Here is a 19,240-nt window from a genome sequence, read left to right on the forward strand (position 1 = left end):
TCGGTTGTCTAACAATATTGCGTAAAATATTGTGTAAGGATACGCATAAAGTGACCTAGGCTTTCATTCAAGGTGAGATAGAGATAGCCATGTTGATCACATAAATAGATACGTTTTATGTACCATAAAACAATGCGATTGTGCTGCTATTAAGCTGCTGTGCTCAGAAAATATAACAAGCAAACTGTCTTTGCAAGCTTCTTAGCTCACGGCTAACTAGCCTAGCATCCACGGATGCTAGTGTTGTTGTTTAGGGGCTGGTTGTGTGATAGGCTGACACCTTGTGTTTATTGCTGGCTTGATAAATTAAGCTAGTTGTCTAGCCTGCATGCCTGCTTTTCAGTGGTGTAAAGTAACTAAGTACATGTACTCAAGTACTGTACTTATGTACAATGTTGAGCTATTTTTTGCTTTCTTCAGTATTGACAATTTACAATACTTTTACTTCTACCCACATACATCTCAGGGAAAATCTTATACATTTGCTATTTTCAAAATATTTTTAAACATTTGAAAACTTGTGAAATGGGACATTCTGCATAATGAGTACTTTCTACGTTTGGTACTTTAAGTACATTTTGATACCAATACTTTTGTAATTTTACTCAAGTCAATTCTGAATTCCGGACTTTTACTTGTAACAGAGTATTTCTACATTTCTTTTTCCACCACTGCATTGTCACGCACACCCTGTTATTTAACATGTTTGCCCCTATAGCCCTACCCTTGGGAACCCAGATAGAGGGCTATCATCCCAACAAAGTCATCAATTTACATTTCAGCTCTAACTGTATAAGTGTATCCTGGAACAATCTGTTCCAGCCATTAATAAAGAATGACCATGGCATTGGCTGCACTAATTCTTCACTTTTTTTGTATTTCTTATCAGTTAGCTAGGTTAAGCTACTGTTAGTAATCATTGTTGTTAGCTAGTACCACAGATGGTATTACTCTGTGTGTGTGTGTGTGTGTGTGTGTGTGTGTGTGTGTGTGTGTGTGTGTGTGTGTGTGTGTGTGTGTGTGTGTGTGTGTGTGAGAGCGAGAGTATGAGTGAGACAGACAGACAGACAGACAGATAGACCAGTTTCAATTAACAAGCCAAGTAGCCAACATGTTAAAGTGTGAATCCAATAATAAAAACACCAATTGCTTCTTGCAGACTTCATGAACAACTTGAACATCCCCTTTGGGAATAATGAGCCAGAACCAAGAGGAGGAAACCAATGGAACTATGCCTTACTGGTCCCCATGCTGGGACTGGCTGCATTCCGTAAGTCTGTCTTCCGTAAGGTGTGTGAGAGTGAGTGAGTTGAGATCTAGCAACTGTTTGGAGCAGTATCAAATGTAGTCGGATTGACGTGATAATGTGTCATCCACATAATCATTACACTTTGTGTAACATGTTTTTTGTTGTTGTTGTTGTAATATTGCAAATTATTGAACCCAAAGTATGGTGGAAAAGTTGATTACTCATATTGTTTTACATACATTTTACATCCTACAATCTACAATTTACCATGGAAGACTGTCCATTGATTTTCTGCTAATTCATTTTCTGAATTTGTCCAAAACCCTTCAGGTTGGATCTGGAGCAGGGAGTCTCAGAAAGAGATCCGTAACTTTAAGGAACAGTACGGCAAGGAAATGCTGACAGAGATCGGTGAGATGGAGGTACGGTACCGGGAGACCCTGACAGCGGAGCGTAAAAAGATGGCCACGCTGGAACTGGAGCTGGAGAAGGAGAGGCAGAGAGTTGAAGGCTACAAGAAGGCACTAGTCTCCCAGAGCCAAAAGCTGATAGAAGAAAGGAAACAATTACAGCAGGTGAAAAGTGTGTGTATTTGTGTGTGTCTGAAAGAGAGTGAGCGAGAGGGAAAGTCTGGTAGTTTCTTGCACTCTGCATAGCTCCAAAGCAATAATATAGTGTTTTACAACTAAATCGGGTCTTTAGACATAGCATTTCGAGGATCCAGGTTTGACACAGGCCACGCACATGCCGAACGCCAATCAGGGCCTCATTTAAGACATGCATGATATGCATGATGGTTCCTGTTTATAAATTACACGTACTGTATGCAGGAAACCGAGTGAAACAAAACTAGCGCTATTCCGTCCCTGACAGATTCTCCAAAAAGATCTATAAATCCACAAATATCCCATGTATGAAGAGACTCTGTCCGGTGACATTTCTCTTTTCTTAGCACTCTGATTCCTTTACCACTTATTGCCCTATTATTGTTGGTTCACTCACTCTGACCTTTCTCTCTGTAAACAGTATAATCCTTAGTATTAATTTAACTCAGTGTACATAATGTTCAGTATGGGTCCATTTGGTTACATACATGGAGTGTAAAAGTTGCCCTGGATAAGAGTATGAGTAATGCTTATTGTTCTCCACTGTAAGGAACGAGAAAAGGAGTGGCAACATCGGGCCACAGCCACTTTGAAGGAGCTGGAGGATCAGCTGATGCAACGACAGGACGCCTATTGCTCCCCCTTCCTTCCTCGAACGATCCGGCTGGAAATAGAGAAGAAAATGCTGCTTAAGGCCATCAGGGAGCCCATCGAGGGAGTCCCGGATCTGGAGGCAGGTCTGAGGAATATTTTTGAGAATGACAAGTATTGTGCAAAAAATGGAAATGTGGACCAGAGGAAGAATGGTAACCTCATGTGGGTATATCTCAAATACTGGCAGGAGCAGGTCAATCCTCAAAAACATGATACGGCGAAGTAGGTCATATCATGTGGAGGTCAGTCTCAAGTAGACTGAAAGAACGAGCCCAATCGATGGTCTTGAAGGGCGGAGCCAAACCCAGGCGCTGGATACCAGCGCCTGGGTTTGGAGCACTCTGATCGGTTAGGAGATAACAAGGTCCTAAGACCAGCGTTCCTGCAAGGTTCTCCCAGGCTTTTTTTCTTTTGAAACAAAAAAAAAGGCATGGGTTTCCGAGGCTAGTCTCAAGTGACCTTAGGAAAAAAAGCTGGTATTAGTGAGAAGGAAGAGTTCATGGAAAAATGTGCATCACCATCACTGCACCCACCATTCCCAATCTACATGGAATACTTACAGAAGCATTGAATGGGGCCGTTATATGTATACTGTATCTGATCTTATCTTCTTTTAAATAAAGGGACATTTCTTCATTCAGCCATTTTGTTTGCAGGTTTTTGTCAATCCTATAGCACCTTTGCAGATTTTTGTCAATCATATAGCACCTCATGCCCCTTGCTATGATGAATCTTGCACCGACAAGTACCTATATGACTTGAAGTGTTAGTTGTTAAATTATTATGATGTTCTTTTTCAATGTCCTACTGTCTTTTTTTTCTTCACAATATGCTGTTTTTACACTGCATTAAAATATCAACACTTGACATCAGCGTATTGATGTAACTGTGTGGGCCAAGGAGATTATTGTTATAATTTATTTTGTTGTTAATTCCCCCCCCCCCCCCCCCCCCCCCCCCCCCCCCAGTTCTACTCTGTCCAAGTAGAACTTCTCTCGTGGCGCCTGCATTGCACTGCACTCCAGACGACAATGTCAAACAGCCAGTTGAATGGTGTCTGACACTGTTCACACACAAGTCAATTGTTATTTGCTGTAGCTACTAATGCATGTGCACTGTATGCATGCTTCATAAGTGGTGTGAGGTCAACAGTAATTTAACTAACGTGAACTGTATGTTGACTTTGATAAGAGTTTAGAAATACAGAACAGAGAGAACAGTCAAATACTGTTATCATGATTTGTTTCATGCTCATTCGTGCACTTACTTCCCATGTTATATTTCCTTTTGTTCTACATGATGTATACCATGATTTGGATTGCCCAAATCAATGTCTTGCCATATGTATCACAGTTACTGTGAAGTCCGTGTGATGTGTACTCCCACTTTATGTTGTATCTGTATTACTATTTGGATGCACACCTTGTCTCATCTGTATGTAGAATATACAGTCTTGCCTTGACAGCAATGTCATACATACAGAAAATAATGGATTAAGAACCATACAATTGAGATGATATATAGACAGAGAAACCAATTGGTTAATAAATTGTTTCAAAACATTATTGTTGGTGTTTTTATGGAGTACACATTTTTTGTGAATGTAAATGATGCCACTCATAATTAAGTCACACATTCATATTTATGTAATGAAAAATGTACTATAAATTTCAACTGCACTCGACAGTTTTTAAACATACAGTATTTCCGTAGCTAGTTGACTTTGGATGGTTACAAACCTTCTTGCAATACTAAAAGAAAATCCCCAAATCCTTCATAGCTCATAAATTATATATTATAAGGCAGGATTTAGGTTTTATCTTACATAATGCATGAATGAATAACATTGTATTTGAAAGAACCTTCACATTTACATCTTATGTTTCACATTCATTACAGTGTCATCAAATGAGTATACATTGAGTCCAGATGAAAGATTTTATTGATTGATTACCTAGAAGCACATACTGTAAGGTTGCGTGTGTGGGTGCATGTTTTCTTTGTTAGCAACTTAAGAACAAATGGGAAGATTTTCATGAATGGTAGTTTTGTGTCTCAAAGTCATGGAAACAATAGTAAATAGTACAATAGTAAATATTTACGTTTTTCCTTTATTATTTCTCTCCCTTCCTTCTACGTTATATCCATATACCATGATTGGATTGGATCTCTTGCCATATCACAGCTACTGTGAACTAATCAAACAGCATGATATCTAATGTGATGAAACTCCTTTATATTTTATCAAACTAATACTGTTAGGATGTACACATCATCTCATATATTATGTTCAATATTGGTTCTTGCCCATTGAATCATAATACATTTAGATGATATAGAGGGGGAAAGAATCTCAGAGTCCAATGTGTTAATTGTTTTAAAACTTTATTGTTGATGTTTTGTGCATGTGAAGGACACCACACTTGATTTATTTGCCATTGCAATGCTGTTGTCATAACATAAGTTTGTGTTAGCACACAAAGCAGCCTGTTCAATTTGGTGAACTAAGCATGCTGCACATAATCAGTACACATATAGTACTTAAAGTTTTATGTAAAGCACATTGAATTGCTTTGCTGTTGAAATGTGCTATACAAATAAACATGGGATTTGCTGGAACTCCATACTATGAGTTTTACAATTAATAACATTATCTGAAAATGGGTGGTTAATGTATAGGAAATTCTACTTGTTCTAAAGTTCAACTGCAGTTGACAATGTGAGAAAGTATTTTTGTATTATAGTCACTGGACTGGATGTTTAACATTTAAAATTCTTAATGTCTTCGCTTGTAAGATTTGCGATATGCATAGATAAATTATATATTTTATTCATTACATAATTGTAATTGTCTCCCTTGGAGATGACATGAGGCTGGAGGAGGCTCTGAAATTCACTCTGATTGGCTTGGTGAGGTTTTTCTTTAGGTCTTTAGTAATGGTTGAGACCTCCTGTTTGTCCACACACACACCATTAGTCACATGGTCCTGATCCTCAATGGGCCAGCAGGGGGAGATGGCTCGCAGTGCGTTCCAGATCTTCCAGGGGGATTCTGCCCTTTGGGGCTCAATGACTGGCATAAGAGGGGACGTTTCCAGTGGCAGGTGGTGGTGGTCTTTCATGACTCCTCCCTGGATGCCAAGCCTCATTATCTGGCTGGGACTTCTGTAAGCCAGGAAGTGGATGACCTGTTGCTGCTCATAGCTTTCTCTGCGAGAGACATCTTTCTCAGACAGTGTCAGCCTGACACACACACACGCACACACACACGCACACGCACACGCACACACACACACACACACACACACACACACACACACACACACACAATTTATTCATTTTTGATTGAGTGTTCACAGTGATGCTTCACAAGATTACGTTCATACTTGTGCTCAAAGTTGAGTCTGATAATATATAGATATAGAGCATAGATATGTACATAGCCTACCAGTTCTACCTTCTTTCCTTTCTCAGTGTTATACTGTGACTGAAGAAACAAAAACTAATCCAAATGCTTGTGGAATGATAAATCAACGCCACTGTAACCATAAATTACAAACCACATTACATTGGCGTGTATTGAATAGAACACAATAGACAGTGATAGTACAAGACACAACAGGATATGACAGAGTGACATAATACCTAATAATGTACCTAATAATACAAAATTAGGCTTCCACCTACTGGTGCTGTGGTCTTGTCTCCATTACCAGATTTAGCCAATCGGCTTTGTAGCTTTCAATCTTCAACTGGTCAGCTTCTTGAACATCAGAATGGGAGTTCAGCAGGTAGCTGCCTCCTCTGCTCACACAATGCATGGCGAGTTATGTTTGTGGGTAGGCCAATGTGTAAAAATACAAATGGTCTGATTCCTTATTCTTGTCCAGAATTAAGAGTCCACAGTAATATGGTGGTTCAGGATTCAGGATGCGTGTTTTCCTAAATCACTGAGATTTACTGATCTACTGTATGTGTGTGAGAGACTGATCTAAGGTACTAAGTTACGATTGTGTGCGTTTGAGTCTGTTGTGCCTAAGGGTCTGAGATTTTGTGTGTGTTGTGCAACCCCTTAAATATAAAGTTCTGGCTTCTATTTTTAGTCTTCCGCATGATCGCATCACACTGTAATCAACTCTGTGAATGTCCCCACTTCATCCATCCTGAAGGTTAGCAGTTTTAGTGGAAGTGTGTGTGTGTGTGTGTGTGTGTGTGTGTGTGTGTGTGTGTGTGTGTGTGTGTGTGTGTGTGTGTGCGTGTGCGTGTGCGTGTGCGTGTGTGTGTGTGTGTGTGTGTTCCCAGCTCTGGTGTCAAATATGACAACATTAATCTGCTATTTGATTCAGAAATAATCTATTGCTAACCCCACCAGATCAGATTCCTAAACTCCTCAGATTTGTCTCACATTGATCAGAATGATCACTTGTTGCAGGATGAATATAGGTGAAAGCAATCTGATCACAACTCACTGTACATTTTGACCTAGAAATATACTTTGTCACCTACATGTGTGCAAATTTAACTTGACTGATGATACTGTGCTATGCAGTGTAGGCTATATTGTATTTCTTACATTTGTTAACTACTTATACCACCTCGTTGACCCAAGTCCCCCAGGGGTCTAAGCCAAGTTCCCTCCTTTTTCCCGCTACTGTACTAAATCTTCTATCCTCAATAGCCGGACTGGTATAAGCTTGTGTTGTAAGCTTGTAGAATGTTCTCCCAGAATAGGGAGGCTCACTGAGGTTCGATCTTGTGGTTAAATTGTCTACTACTTTGTTCATGAAGATATTATAAACTACAGCCATGAGCCCAGAAAATCTGAATGCTCTGCATGGACCAAAATATTACTCCATGGCCTTGAACATATAGGCATTGATGACTGCAGAGAATTGTAGACGTCTGTCTGGCTTGTTGTTAATCATCACAAGACAGTAAAACAGATATTGCCCAAAATTCTTCCTCCAATTGCTAAGGGAGCTACTCAACATCTGTCGAACATTACAGTATATTATTTTCCTACATGAAAATATAACTATTAATAGCTTGCACTGCACTGTATTTGTGAAAAGCAGAGCAGTATGTATTGTCAGTTAGCCTACCAGTAACTTAAAGGGATAGTTCATAGTATTTTTTTGTTTTTAAGCATTTGATGACCAGCGGACCGGTAGGCAGCGGTTCCGGTAGGAGACACAAAAGAGACTCTTTGTGTCTCCTACCGGAACCGCTTCCGGTCATCAAATTATTGGCTTAGGAATGCAACAAAAACGTATCCATGAATTCAAGTCTCCATGGGGTGACTAATCGATAGAAAACAAGTTTTTGGGGGGGTGAACTATCCCTTTAAGGTACACTACATAAAACCATTAGACCATTAATTAGTGTCAGGCGTAATGGGGTCTCTATAAGAATGAAGTGTTCATAGCAGACATTTAGGCGGCAGTGTCAGGTTTCATTATTGCAGCCAAATCATTACACTTTGACACAGCTGTGAGGTGGTGACTGATATCTATCTCATGATATTTTGTTAAGAGTTCTCAAACTGGGGAACTAGAGAAAGCTGACTTTTTACTTACCATACCTCCAACTAATTAACGTTCAGCTGTTGCATGCAGTCAGTCAACAAGGGTCATGTTCAGTATCACCAGAAATCCATCCCACACGTAAATCCTTGCATCGTCTTCACGGTCCTTGATACTGATCTTAATCTATTTGCACAGGAGCATCTACTGTGTGCCCAGACTTTCTCCTCCACAAGGCAGACATGGATGAGGGTCTCGCACAATCCACACACAAATAACATTGATAAATGGGGAGAATTTGTCCATTATTTTATTCAGTATTGTTTTATTTGTATGTAGTGATTACAGAATTCACACAAGGCTTATAATGAAAATGACCCACTTAACCACTTATTTCCCCCTCTATACAAAATCTCTTTGCTGAAATGAGCTGATCTACAAGATCACTATGCACAGGTTGTAGATCAGATATTTTCACTCCAGAATAGGGATGTTAAGGTTCATATGCTTAAACTGCTACCGCAATGGTTCCTAACACTTTGTTAATGGTGGTTATACTGTACAGTATATAACATCAAGTGAGATGAGTCACTTTGGTGAAACATTTTCATGTTTCTTTATGATTACCAAGTGTGGTTGCACTTGTCAAACCTCTATTATGTAGCCACCAGGAATGTGTCTTATACAGTAATGTAATGTAATGTAATAATGTAATGTAATGTATGTGTATTGCCATCTACATTTACACAAATGTGTCCTCTGTATACAACCCATCCTAATCAATAGGCACATAAAATACTGAAAATTCTCTTTTCAAACACTTTGAAATATGAATTGAAAGCTGCCAGAAGTAAAACAACTACTTAACATCACTTTTGCATGTGACTGGGGACACATTAGGTAATGACGATAATAATTCTACCATAATTTAATGTAACTTCAAACTTTGATACCATGTTTTTATTGGGCAGTGCCCAGCTGGATCCAATCTGTAAGAGTGAAACAGAGTAAGATGGACAAGATGATGTTGAGCAATGGAAGGCATGCAAAACTGATCCAGGACGCAGCCCGTTCCAGGGAATACACAGACCAATACTTCATGGGTTCATGACATGGCAACTGACTCTAGAAACAAAATCTAAATTCATAGTTGCCATAGCAACAGTTGAATTTACAAATACAAAGGAAATGGCCATCCATCCAAGTTTAGAAACGGCAAATGACTTTTCCACCATGTACGAAATAGTAGTCATCACTAAAGTATCTCCTGTAATCATTTTCACTAAGTGTAACCACATTCATTTATATTTTGGATTTGTCTCATTTTGCATTTACTAAATCAGATTTCATATGGTAACATGAAATAAGGTAGTTAAAAATAGACACCCTATTTAAAGCTGGTCTGTCATAAGACCCTGACAACACCCCTTGTATAGTATGTTGGAACTCAATGGCAATGTTCTCCAGGTTTCCAGAGGAAGAAACTTGAAAGAGTGAATAAAGACCACTTGTAGACTAATTCCTTTAGTGTTTGTTGAATTCTGCTGTGAGTAATCACCTACATTGACCATAAAATATTGATGGATTGACTGTTGACTGAATAACCTTTTCCACCAATAAAAAGTAAAAACATTTTCTATGTTTGCATCTGAAGAGCCTCTCCATGGGTTTTGACAATGTGCAGAATTTGTACTCTTAAATTGGTACATGTACAGTATGTTGGCACCTGACCAACGTTTTGATTATCTTTTATTCAAAACTGAAAACTTGCTCCATTACTGTCTTCTACTCCAAAGACATGGAGTAGATGAGAGCAAGAACGATGGACTCTTTACTCTTTAAGTTAAAAATAAATCACAGTTATAAAAGAGTTATACCTGCACTGTAGAGTCATTTATTATCAAATACATGTTTTTTATTGTCAAACAAATAATATAACAGTCACAGCGTTACTGTTATATTGCTAACGAGGATAATGTTCTGCATTAGCTGAACCAAGCAGGCCGTTTCCTGGTCAGCTCCACAATCCGCTTGCCTTTGTCCTGGTCCTGTGGCACCTCGCCCTCATATAAGACCACGGTGTCGGTGGCGGGGGCCCTCAGTGGACCACCTTCCATGGCGTTGATCTGCGCGCGAATCTTTCCCGTCTCCTTACGCACCTTCTCGTAGCAGAACGTGCACAAGGTATGCTTCTGCTTCAGGTGGCCACATTCTGGACAAGGCTCTATATTGGTCTGGGAAGGAAGGGAGGAACAAAGACTCGAACATCATAACCAGAGCTGCCGTTCTCAACCTGCAGTTGAGAGTTGGGAGCCTGTTTCCCTTTGAAAATATTCAATCTTCTAAAGGTTATACGTACAATTAAATGAACCAAAAAAAGGGCTAAACATACGGTATTAAGTATATGACCTAGTGGTGCCCCAATTTTATACTGTGCCACATTCTCAAAATGGTATTACAAACACTGATCCCAGATCCACAATTGCACATAATGCGCTTCCAACCTTGAACACTTACAAAAATAATCACCTGCACAGAATTTATTGACAGAAATTAGCTCATAACATATCTGCAGTGGAATTTTATGAAACAAAAACTTGATAGATACAAAAGGATAATCCAAGCTTTACTTACAGCTGCAATATTGGTGAGTTTAACGTAGTTTAATACAATCAGATAGGACTTTTGTGTTTGGATGAATGGGGGGTCAAGGGTTGGTTGGTATTGCAACTCTAGATGCCAGATACCATTATAGCATCTGAGTTGCTTGCGGCTAGTTACAGTCTATGTAACTGTGACATATAGAGAGTATTGCTGAGGCTTCCACAACATGTACCTTGACTTTTAGGAGTTTGGTCTCTGATCTCCTCCTGGTACGATTGACCTCTATAGTTCGTCTCTTCTTGGGTACTGCCATCCAGAAGATGCTGTCCAGCAGATCAGGGGGCTGATCTGGTGTGTGCTGGTCCCCCTCCTCAAGCATCTCCTCTTCCTGCTGGGGCAACAGCTGAGGCAGGACATGGGCTCCATTCACAACCAGCGCTGGAGCTAGAGAGACACAACAGGGCAAATCATGAGCATTGGTGGAAAAAGTACTTCTTTTTTTTTTTTTACTTAAGTAAAAGTATCAATACTGCAATGTAGAAATACTCTGTTACTATGGTAATCAAAATTTACTTGAGTAAAAGTATAAGTATTGGCATCAAAATATACTTAAAGTACCAAAAGGTAAAAGTACTCATTATGCAGAATGTCGTGTTTCACAAGGTATCATATGTATACAATGTATTAAAATCTTTGTATGTTTTGTAATAATAAAATCTGCAAAGTAACTAGTAACTAAACTTTTCAAAGAATTGTAGTGGAGTAAAAGTCCAATATTTGCCTCTGATCAGTGGAGTAGTAAAAGCTGAAAATTGGAAATACTCCAGTAAAGTAGTAATACCTCAAAATTGTACTTAAGTACAGTACGTAAATGTACATAGTTACTTTACACCACTGCAAATCATGGGTGCCATTTTTAAGGTATGTGACAGGAACTTAGACATTAATTAAATAATATAAATGGAATGGAAAGATAAATTGAACCAGAGAGAGAAATTGATCAGCACGTGTTTAAAACGGACATTAATTCCGACTCACCCAAATGTCTCTCAAGCCCTGCTGCTTGTAGCAGTCTGCTTTCTATTTGTAAGAGTGACCGTTTGAGGTTCACTATATAATAACCTGCTAAACTCATCATATTATGTGATCGCTGCATGTTTGTTTCCTTTCTGTCAGCTGCCACGGTCAATGACGTTGTGCGTCATCGATCCGCGACAGGCAGTGTTGCCAGATTTGATGAGAGAAGTAAGCAACCGGGTCTATGAACACAAGTCCAAAAGAAGCATCTGGCCACACTTGATTGATTGATTGATGGATTGATTGATTGATTGAATACTTTCTTAGCAGTTTGCCAAAAAAATAAGCACAGGAAAGTACAGTGAGCTTGTAGATCTGCTATTTTCAAAAGAATTTTGGAAACAATTGAACAATGTGGAATATTTTAACAGCACAAATCTGGTACACGGGTCTCTGGCACAAAATATTTTCAGTCCGTGGACAAACACATATTAATTTGAGGGTCCTTGACATGAAAATGTTTGAGAACCACTGGTTTAAACAGCATTTAGGAAACAAGCACAAATAAGTAACTACACTTGCAAAAAACTGCAACCCGCAACTAGATTGATTGATTGATTGATTGATGTACTTTATTTAGTAAGACATGAGAACAGTACATGGCAGTACATAACAGTACATGGAAGTACAAATTCGCAATACAAGGTCTACTAAACTGGATAGCTCAGTTAAGCACGTAGCTTGTTTAAGATGAGATCCCCATGCACACAAATCATGTTGACATATAAGAGACAGACAGATATACACACTACTATACAGAATGTCATACAATCAGTTTACAGGTTACTGGTATGAAGTATGAAGGGTGAAAAATATGTACAAAAAGAAAGAGAGGGGGGGGGGGGGTAGGTTAGGTTAGGACATGGGGTAGGTTAGGTTAGGACATGGGGTAGGTTAGGACTTGGACAGGGGCCATTTTTGAATTGCAGCCTCCTGAAGGTGTATCTTTAGGGCATTTTTGAAAGTGAGTAGGGTTTTACACTCCTTTACTCCTTTTGGTAGGGCATTCCACATTTTAGATGAATAGCATGAGAAAGAGTTCATTCCCTTTGTTGTGCCAAATCTGGGTTGAACATGGTTTGTGGAGCTGCCTCTGGTGTTATGATCATGGACTTGATTAACATTTTGGAAGTATTTTGACAAATACAGGGGGATCCCAATGTTGTGGTGTATCTTGAAGACCAGGCCCATAGCAAGTTGCTGTACTCTGTCCTCAACCCTAAGCCATCCAAGCCTAGCAAAATGGGCATGGGTTAGATGGGCTTTGTAATTGAGGCCAAGAAGTAGCCTTACAAGTTTGTTTTGGGATGTTTGGAGCCTTGTTTTTAGGGCCTTGGAGGTGTTGTGATACCATGAAGTGCATGCATAATCATAATGACCTTGTATGAGGGCCCCTACAAGAATCTTCAGAGTATTCTTACTGACTTTACGAACAAGCCTCCACATCCTCCGTGTTATTTTGTGGACCTTTTTGATCGTCTTTTCAGCGTTTTTGTCACCTGAGAGGTTTGCCTCCAAGATGGAACCCAGGTAGGTAATTTCCTCCTTTCTTGTGATAACATTTTCACCCACTTTGATCGAGAAACTCTCAGCCTTTCTAAGGTTAGGGTTGGACCCAAAGAGGATGGATTCAGTTTTACCCAGGTGTAATGAGAGTTTGTTGTCGGAGAGCCAGATGCAGATCTTGTTGAGTTCAGTGCTGAGAGTTTTCTCAACCTGCAGCCTGTCCCTGTCCGAGACCAGCAGAGCCGAGTCATCTGCGAACAGGAACAGTTTGCAGTCGCAAGCTGAGGACATATCATTCACATATATCAGGAACAGTAGTGGTCCTAGTATGCTTCCTTGAGGAACACCACAAGTCACTGGGAGGGGAGGGGACTGGGTGCCGTTTACTTCCACCACTTGCTCCCTCCCTTCCAGGTAGGATCTCATCCAGTTCACCGACGTGTCATCAAAGCCTATTGCTTTGAGCTTATTGATCATAATTGGGTGATTAACGGTGTCAAAAGCCTTCTGGAGGTCCAGCATGACCATGCCGCAATATTTGACAATATTTTATAAGCAACTTGACCTTGTTGACCTTGTATTTTCAACTGTACTTCCATGTGCTTTTTTATCTGCAAACTTCTAAATAAAGTATTCAATCAAACTTTGCAGAAAAACAATCCCAAATCCGCTTATAATAAGCGTACATGGCAACACTGGCGACAGAAGCACGAATAATTTCAGAATGAAAAGCGTTTATTTTATTATATTACATAATTATATACAACAACAAGGGTAGACAAACTGATGGTTTGTTAATTTATTAAAACGTAAAAAAAAAAGAGAAAAATATTTGACCCAAGTGTAAATTCCACCAATCATATCTATTGTTACTGCCTGCAGCTCGTAGCCAATCATACATTTTGACACTGCGTTACGTCACAATCACTTCACTAGCACAGCAAAGATGGCGGAACGCGGATACAGTTTTTCTCTCACCACATTCAGGTAAAAACTTTGATTAAAATCATATGAAATGAGCACACACAGCTGCAGACTTGTGCCGTTTAAAGCAGGGCTTTATAATAGGCTTTGACACGAGAGCAGGTTGTTACTGCGGTCACAAATAAAGGCTTTAAGTGCAGGTTGTTCACGATGCACTGTCATTGTACAGGAGGCGCTGTTCAATGAGCTAGCTGTTAGCATGGCATGCTAGTGTGTGCTTCTAATGCTCTGCTGAGGTACACTCACTGTTAAGATTATGTAATCATCATTATTATTAAACACTAATGATGCTTATGTACGTAAAAAATAATACTAAAAAGTCTCATTGGCCATCGTGGCCAGTTATGCAGGCTACAATATGTTGGCCGTGTTGACAATAATCGGTTCAACTTTTGGTTTCAGTTTTATTACATTGTTGCTTTAAGGCTTTTGATCAATTTTCTGCTTCACGCTTATTGTCTGAACGGTCAACCTATCACAACTAGTTTACCGGTGTAAAAGAGTGGGACGAATTATTTTATTTATGGCAATTACAAAATCACAAATGTAGAGCTAAACAATTAAGAAAAAGTCACATTAACACTAAACATGACAAAATATCAACATCCCAATATAAGTGAGGTGCATGAAGAGCTCCTACAACATCGACTTTCCCCTCCCAACGCCATGCTACTAATTAATTGTCAATTGAGTTGTTTCTCTCAAATATTTATAAGGGAATACTCTTGATTTATCTGGCCTCCCCGTTTGAATGCCCTCAAGTCTGTCAACGCGAAATTAGTTCAACTTAATTAGTTTTAATTGGATATCACTGCATTCTATCTATATTCTGCACATCATCTCACAGTAAACTCTCCTGTTCCCTCTCCAGTCCTTCAGGTAAACTGGTCCAGATTGAATATGCCCTGGCAGCAGTAGCAGCTGGAGCCCCATCAGTGGGAATCAAAGGTAAATAAGAATCAGACTCAGCATTATGAGTTTAAGGGAGTTAAGTGCCAAATCATTTATGCTTTTCTTGATTTTAATAATTTCTCTGCTTCAGCATGCCTGAGTGTAGTTAAATATTAGTCAAGTGAAACGTTTATTTGTGTTTTTTGTTGAATTAATTGTAACACTGTATTTCTTTCAGCCTCAAATGGCGTTGTCCTAGCAACAGAGAAGAAACAGAAGTCCATCCTGTATGATGAGCAAAGTGTTCACAAGGTGGAGCCTATCACCAAACACATAGGCATGGTTTACAGTGGCATGGGACCTGACTACAGGTAAGAACTGGTATCGGTCTCATCTCTCATTCTGTGCATGTTTGAAAAGGGAGAGGGAGGAATGACATCCAAATAGAAGTGGCATATAACTTGGCTGCCAAGCTAAGTCAACCCGCATACAGGATTGTTGTGAATTGTATATGTACAAGTTGTGGGAAGTGCTGGAATATAACTCGGATGGATGTATACATGCACTCAAACACTTTTTGATGAGTTGTGCTCTTCTTACAGGGTTTTAGTGCGTAGAGCCAGGAAGTTGGCTCAGCAGTATTTCTTGGTTTACCAGGAGCCAATTCCTACTGGCCAGCTGGTCCAGAGAGTGGCGTCTGTTATGCAAGAGTACACACAGTCTGGGTGGGTACACACGCATACACACACACACACACACACACACACACACACACACACACACACACACACACACACACACACACACACACACACACACACACACACAGAGCACATATGCTGTATAAAGACCTTGAATTTTATGTTTGAATTTCTTGAAAGATCAGCCAGTGCAATGTACATAGTCTTTCTAATGGTCTTACTTAGTAATTGGTTTAATACATTGGTTTTGTTAACAGAGACTTCTGTACCCAATCGTACAGCCTTTCATATGCATTAACTTTTTCTTTTCTATATTTCTGTGTCTGTGCTTATTGTAATGTGTGTGTACTGTGTAGTACGGCTGTCAGAACAAATTTCATAATTCAAATGTGATTTTTGTATTACATTAGAATTCTAAAATTACCATTCAAATGTAGTTTTTAAAAATAAAGTTTTACATTATTTTATTTTTTTTAAATGTTTTAATTTCCTGACCTACCAATGCAAAAAGAAATGCTCTCATCATGTCACGCATGATCAACAATAAAGTTTGAGTGCATGTACTGCACACAGAAAGTTAAGAACGTCGTTGCTGCCACACCACCCCTGTCTGTGTTGTGCACGCTCGGCCTGTGTGTGTCAGACTCTGGTCACGCTGAGACACACCACGTTGATTCAGCCCTTAAAGTTTCCCCTCATAAACTTCACTTGAAAGTTACATTTAAAGAAACTTTAATAATTATGACACATTGTCCGTCTGTAATGTAGAGGAGCTCAGCTCTGCTTCTCTCTGTCCGTGTGCGACATGCAGTTAAGCTGTAGCTCCGCCTCAGCTGATCTGTAAGCCCACAACAACGCATCGCTGACATATATGTATGTGTGCACATGGGTGTTTGTTATTGTACAACCATAAATTATTTTGTATAATTGTATATTATATAAAATATTCGAATATTAAAAATAATAAAGCATTGAAATGCGATTATAGAGGAAAACTGACAGCCCTAGTGTGTAGATGACAACAAACTAAGTCATACTCCTTTTTGTGTAGATTTACCTGACCATTCAAATATTATTCTGATTGTTATACTTTATCCCAAAAGTATTAGAATCCGAATCCATTTTAATTACTGTTTGACTACTCTTATGTACTACTCCTGGGTCTACCAAACGTAGATCTGTGACCCATTTCAGTCCCTCCTGACCTACCGTATATGTAAATCAACAATATGCCAATGAAATTTGACACTGAGTTTGTGTTATTTCCCCTCCAGTGGAGTGCGTCCCTTTGGGGTATCGCTGCTCATCGCAGGATGGGATGAAGGCCACCCGTACTTGTTCCAGTCAGACCCATCTGTAAGATTTTGTTACTCATACTTATTGCAAAAGCCTCAATGGAAGTTGGGACGGAAGTAGGAAGTTAATTATTTGTTAAAGGCAAATGCAAAGAACAGGAAATTCAGCTGATCATAAATAATACTGATGTTTTAAATTTGGCGAAAAGAACAGGAAATTCATCTGTAAAGCAATAATTCTAAAGTTATCAATTTCTCTATTCCTATACTCTCTTCCGCACTCTGGTAATTAAGTAGCAGTTTACTATTACTGTCACATTGAAATAATATTAATCCCTGTTTTCTTATCCTGCTTTTTTGGTATTATACTTTTTAGTATCATAGCCCGATGGCACCAATATTAATTCATTCCATTTAAACAGTTGTTACTCACAGCATGTTTTATTATGTTAGTAAAAAATGTTTCTGATATTCACAGGGTGCGTACTTTGCATGGAAAGCCACAGCCATGGGAAAGAATTATGTCAATGGAAAAACATTCCTTGAAAAAAGGTATTTTTGCTTTTGGGATCATTATTATAATGTGTTTGTACCTTGCCATGTCAGATAAGATACTCAACAAGTAGAACTTATTCTTTACTTTGTATTTTAACACGAGCATGTGATGAAATATAAGAATTATCCACCAAAGTGTGTAACAAACATATAATATATTAGATAATTAATTATTTAGATTGACTGAAATACAGAATAAAATGACTGACCATCTCATCCATTCTCTCTAGGTATAACAATGATCTGGAACTGGAAGATGCCATCCACACAGCCATCCTGACTTTGAAGGTTTGCCTTTTTGTTTTAAAGATACAACTTGTGTGAATTTGTAAGAAATAGATTTTCCCACTTGATGACTACGACCATACACCAGCTCTCACCAGTATCAATAATTCATGGCATCTATTATGTTTCCCTGTGTGTTTTTAGGAGAGTTTCGAAGGCCAGATGACAGAGGAGAACATAGAGGTGGGAATCTGTAATGAGGCCGGCTTCAGACGATTAAGCCCAGCGGAGGTGAAAGACTACCTGGCTGCCATTGCCTAAGTGCACCACGCCTGGTGCAAGCGTCTCTGGTTTCGTTCCAAGTTAAAGACATAACGGAGCAGCAGCCAATATGATGTATGACACATTATTTGGAAGGCACAGAGTTGTTGGTAATAGTTTGACCAGATTTTTACTGTGGGCACCAACCATGTTGCTAAGAAATATAGCAAATAACAGATAATGCCCTCTATAATGTTGCAATGACCAACAAAACATCAGCTTGGATATCCACAAAGTACTTGGTTATGGACTGGGAGCCAGCCTATGGGGCTGACATGGTTGCCATTAAAACTGACTTTCTGACACCCAGATGTCTATCAAGTCCTGCTGCTTGCAGAAATCTGCTTTCTATCTGTAAAAATGACTGAGGTTAAATACTAAACCAGCTAAACACAATGTTTGATTGCTGCATGTTTCCCTTCTGTCATGCACGTCAAGACAGCAGCCACCCAATGTCAATGATGTATGTCATTGACATTGAATGGCAATGTTTAAACTCCTACCAATGGCTCTAGGATCATAAAATGATGTGTCATATATTGAATTGGCTTTTGTATCAAAATATCTGTCCTGGTACTGGTGAAATCTGGCAGCTTTAAATTGGAATGTGGATTCTGATTTGGATTAAATCTATATGCTTTTGTTGAATACTTTGATTTGATTTTACCATTCCCAAACCTTGAATAGTATGCCAGTGTTGGCTGAAGCTATTAAAAGAGAGATTCAGTATAACAAAGCTGACAAATGATGTGACAGTTTCCATCATAACCATTCATAGATCTACATCAAGTTGCCCCCATTGTACTTAAATTAGCTGCTCAGAATACACTTGAACTCTTATCAGGATACAGCTTGTGTGGGATCAATTGAACTAGATTTCACCTAGTTTTACAAAATGTACCAGTTTCTTTTTTCAGTTTTCCAACATTTCTATACTTTGTATTTTCTCCTTGGCTATCTGTGGACTTAATAAACATGTTGATAGATGACTCTTGTCTTGTATGTCTTTTGGGGTAAACGGTTAACCCTATTTATAAATTGTGACCTCTGC

General features: G+C 39.1%; 4 protein-coding genes across 4 annotated transcripts; 2 read left to right on the forward strand and 2 right to left on the reverse strand.

Annotated features, from left to right (window-relative positions):
• The first annotated feature begins 1 nt into the window (after position 1).
• On the forward strand, positions 2–3,113 carry LOC311042817 (coiled-coil domain-containing protein 127-like). The gene is made up of 5 exons (XM_084053838.1): positions 2–72; positions 1,160–1,270; positions 1,580–1,824; positions 2,405–2,750; positions 2,952–3,113. Exons 2-4 carry the CDS (start codon positions 1,165–1,167, stop codon positions 2,732–2,734), a joined length of 681 nt encoding a protein of 226 aa, XP_083909964.1. The 5' UTR covers positions 2–72; positions 1,160–1,164; the 3' UTR covers positions 2,735–2,750; positions 2,952–3,113.
• Positions 3,114–4,876: 1,763 nt separating this feature from the next.
• Positions 4,877–6,568, reverse strand: LOC311042061 (telethonin). The gene is made up of 2 exons (XM_084052600.1): positions 6,196–6,568; positions 4,877–5,751 (listed from the first exon to the last, which is right to left on the reverse strand). Exons 1-2 carry the CDS (start codon positions 6,327–6,329, stop codon positions 5,343–5,345), a joined length of 543 nt encoding a protein of 180 aa, XP_083908726.1. The 5' UTR covers positions 6,330–6,568; the 3' UTR covers positions 4,877–5,342.
• A 1,855-nt stretch (positions 6,569–8,423) lies between these two features.
• Positions 8,424–11,826, reverse strand: mrpl32 (mitochondrial ribosomal protein L32). The gene is made up of 3 exons (XM_084051970.1): positions 11,673–11,826; positions 10,867–11,078; positions 8,424–10,264 (listed from the first exon to the last, which is right to left on the reverse strand). Exons 1-3 carry the CDS (start codon positions 11,788–11,790, stop codon positions 10,016–10,018), a joined length of 579 nt encoding a protein of 192 aa, XP_083908096.1. The 5' UTR covers positions 11,791–11,826; the 3' UTR covers positions 8,424–10,015.
• Positions 11,827–14,153: 2,327 nt separating this feature from the next.
• On the forward strand, positions 14,154–19,176 carry LOC311042065 (proteasome subunit alpha type-2). The gene is made up of 8 exons (XM_084052605.1): positions 14,154–14,204; positions 15,073–15,149; positions 15,331–15,463; positions 15,695–15,817; positions 17,068–17,149; positions 17,567–17,640; positions 17,874–17,931; positions 18,073–19,176. The coding sequence occupies exons 1-8, from the start codon at positions 14,164–14,166 to the stop codon at positions 18,187–18,189; spliced, it is 705 nt and encodes a 234-aa protein (XP_083908731.1). The 5' UTR covers positions 14,154–14,163; the 3' UTR covers positions 18,190–19,176.
• The last annotated feature ends 64 nt before the right edge of the window (positions 19,177–19,240 follow it).

Source organism: Gymnoscopelus microlampas, assembly GCF_963454915.1.
Source record: "Gymnoscopelus microlampas genome assembly, chromosome: 3".
NCBI lineage: Eukaryota > Metazoa > Chordata > Actinopteri > Myctophiformes > Myctophidae > Gymnoscopelus > Gymnoscopelus microlampas.

What these genes read in the sequence shown, in the direction of transcription:
- LOC311042817 (XM_084053838.1), top strand. Translation starts at nt 1,165, where the DNA reads ATGAACAACTTGAACATCCCCTTTGGGAATAATGAGCCAGAACCAAGA. An exon ending in GCTGGGACTGGCTGCATTCC is followed by an intron (nt 1,271 to 1,579) that starts GTAAGTCTGTCT and finishes AAAACCCTTCAG; the next exon opens with GTTGGATCTGGAGCAGGGAG. An exon ending in AAAGGAAACAATTACAGCAG is followed by an intron (nt 1,825 to 2,404) that starts GTGAAAAGTGTG and finishes CTCCACTGTAAG; the next exon opens with GAACGAGAAAAGGAGTGGCA.
- LOC311042061 (XM_084052600.1), bottom strand. Translation starts at nt 6,329, where the DNA reads ATGCATTGTGTGAGCAGAGGAGGCAGCTACCTGCTGAACTCCCATTCT. An exon ending in GAGACAAGACCACAGCACCA is followed by an intron (nt 5,752 to 6,195) that starts GTAGGTGGAAGC and finishes TGTGTGTGTCAG; the next exon opens with GCTGACACTGTCTGAGAAAG.
- mrpl32 (XM_084051970.1), bottom strand. Translation starts at nt 11,790, where the DNA reads ATGCAGCGATCACATAATATGATGAGTTTAGCAGGTTATTATATAGTG. An exon ending in AGGGCTTGAGAGACATTTGG is followed by an intron (nt 11,079 to 11,672) that starts GTGAGTCGGAAT and finishes GTGTCTCTCTAG; the next exon opens with CTCCAGCGCTGGTTGTGAAT. An exon ending in CCAAACTCCTAAAAGTCAAG is followed by an intron (nt 10,265 to 10,866) that starts GTACATGTTGTG and finishes CTTCCTTCCCAG; the next exon opens with ACCAATATAGAGCCTTGTCC.
- LOC311042065 (XM_084052605.1), top strand. Translation starts at nt 14,164, where the DNA reads ATGGCGGAACGCGGATACAGTTTTTCTCTCACCACATTCAG. An exon ending in TTTTCTCTCACCACATTCAG is followed by an intron (nt 14,205 to 15,072) that starts GTAAAAACTTTG and finishes TTCCCTCTCCAG; the next exon opens with TCCTTCAGGTAAACTGGTCC. An exon ending in AAAACATTCCTTGAAAAAAG is followed by an intron (nt 17,641 to 17,873) that starts GTATTTTTGCTT and finishes CATTCTCTCTAG; the next exon opens with GTATAACAATGATCTGGAAC.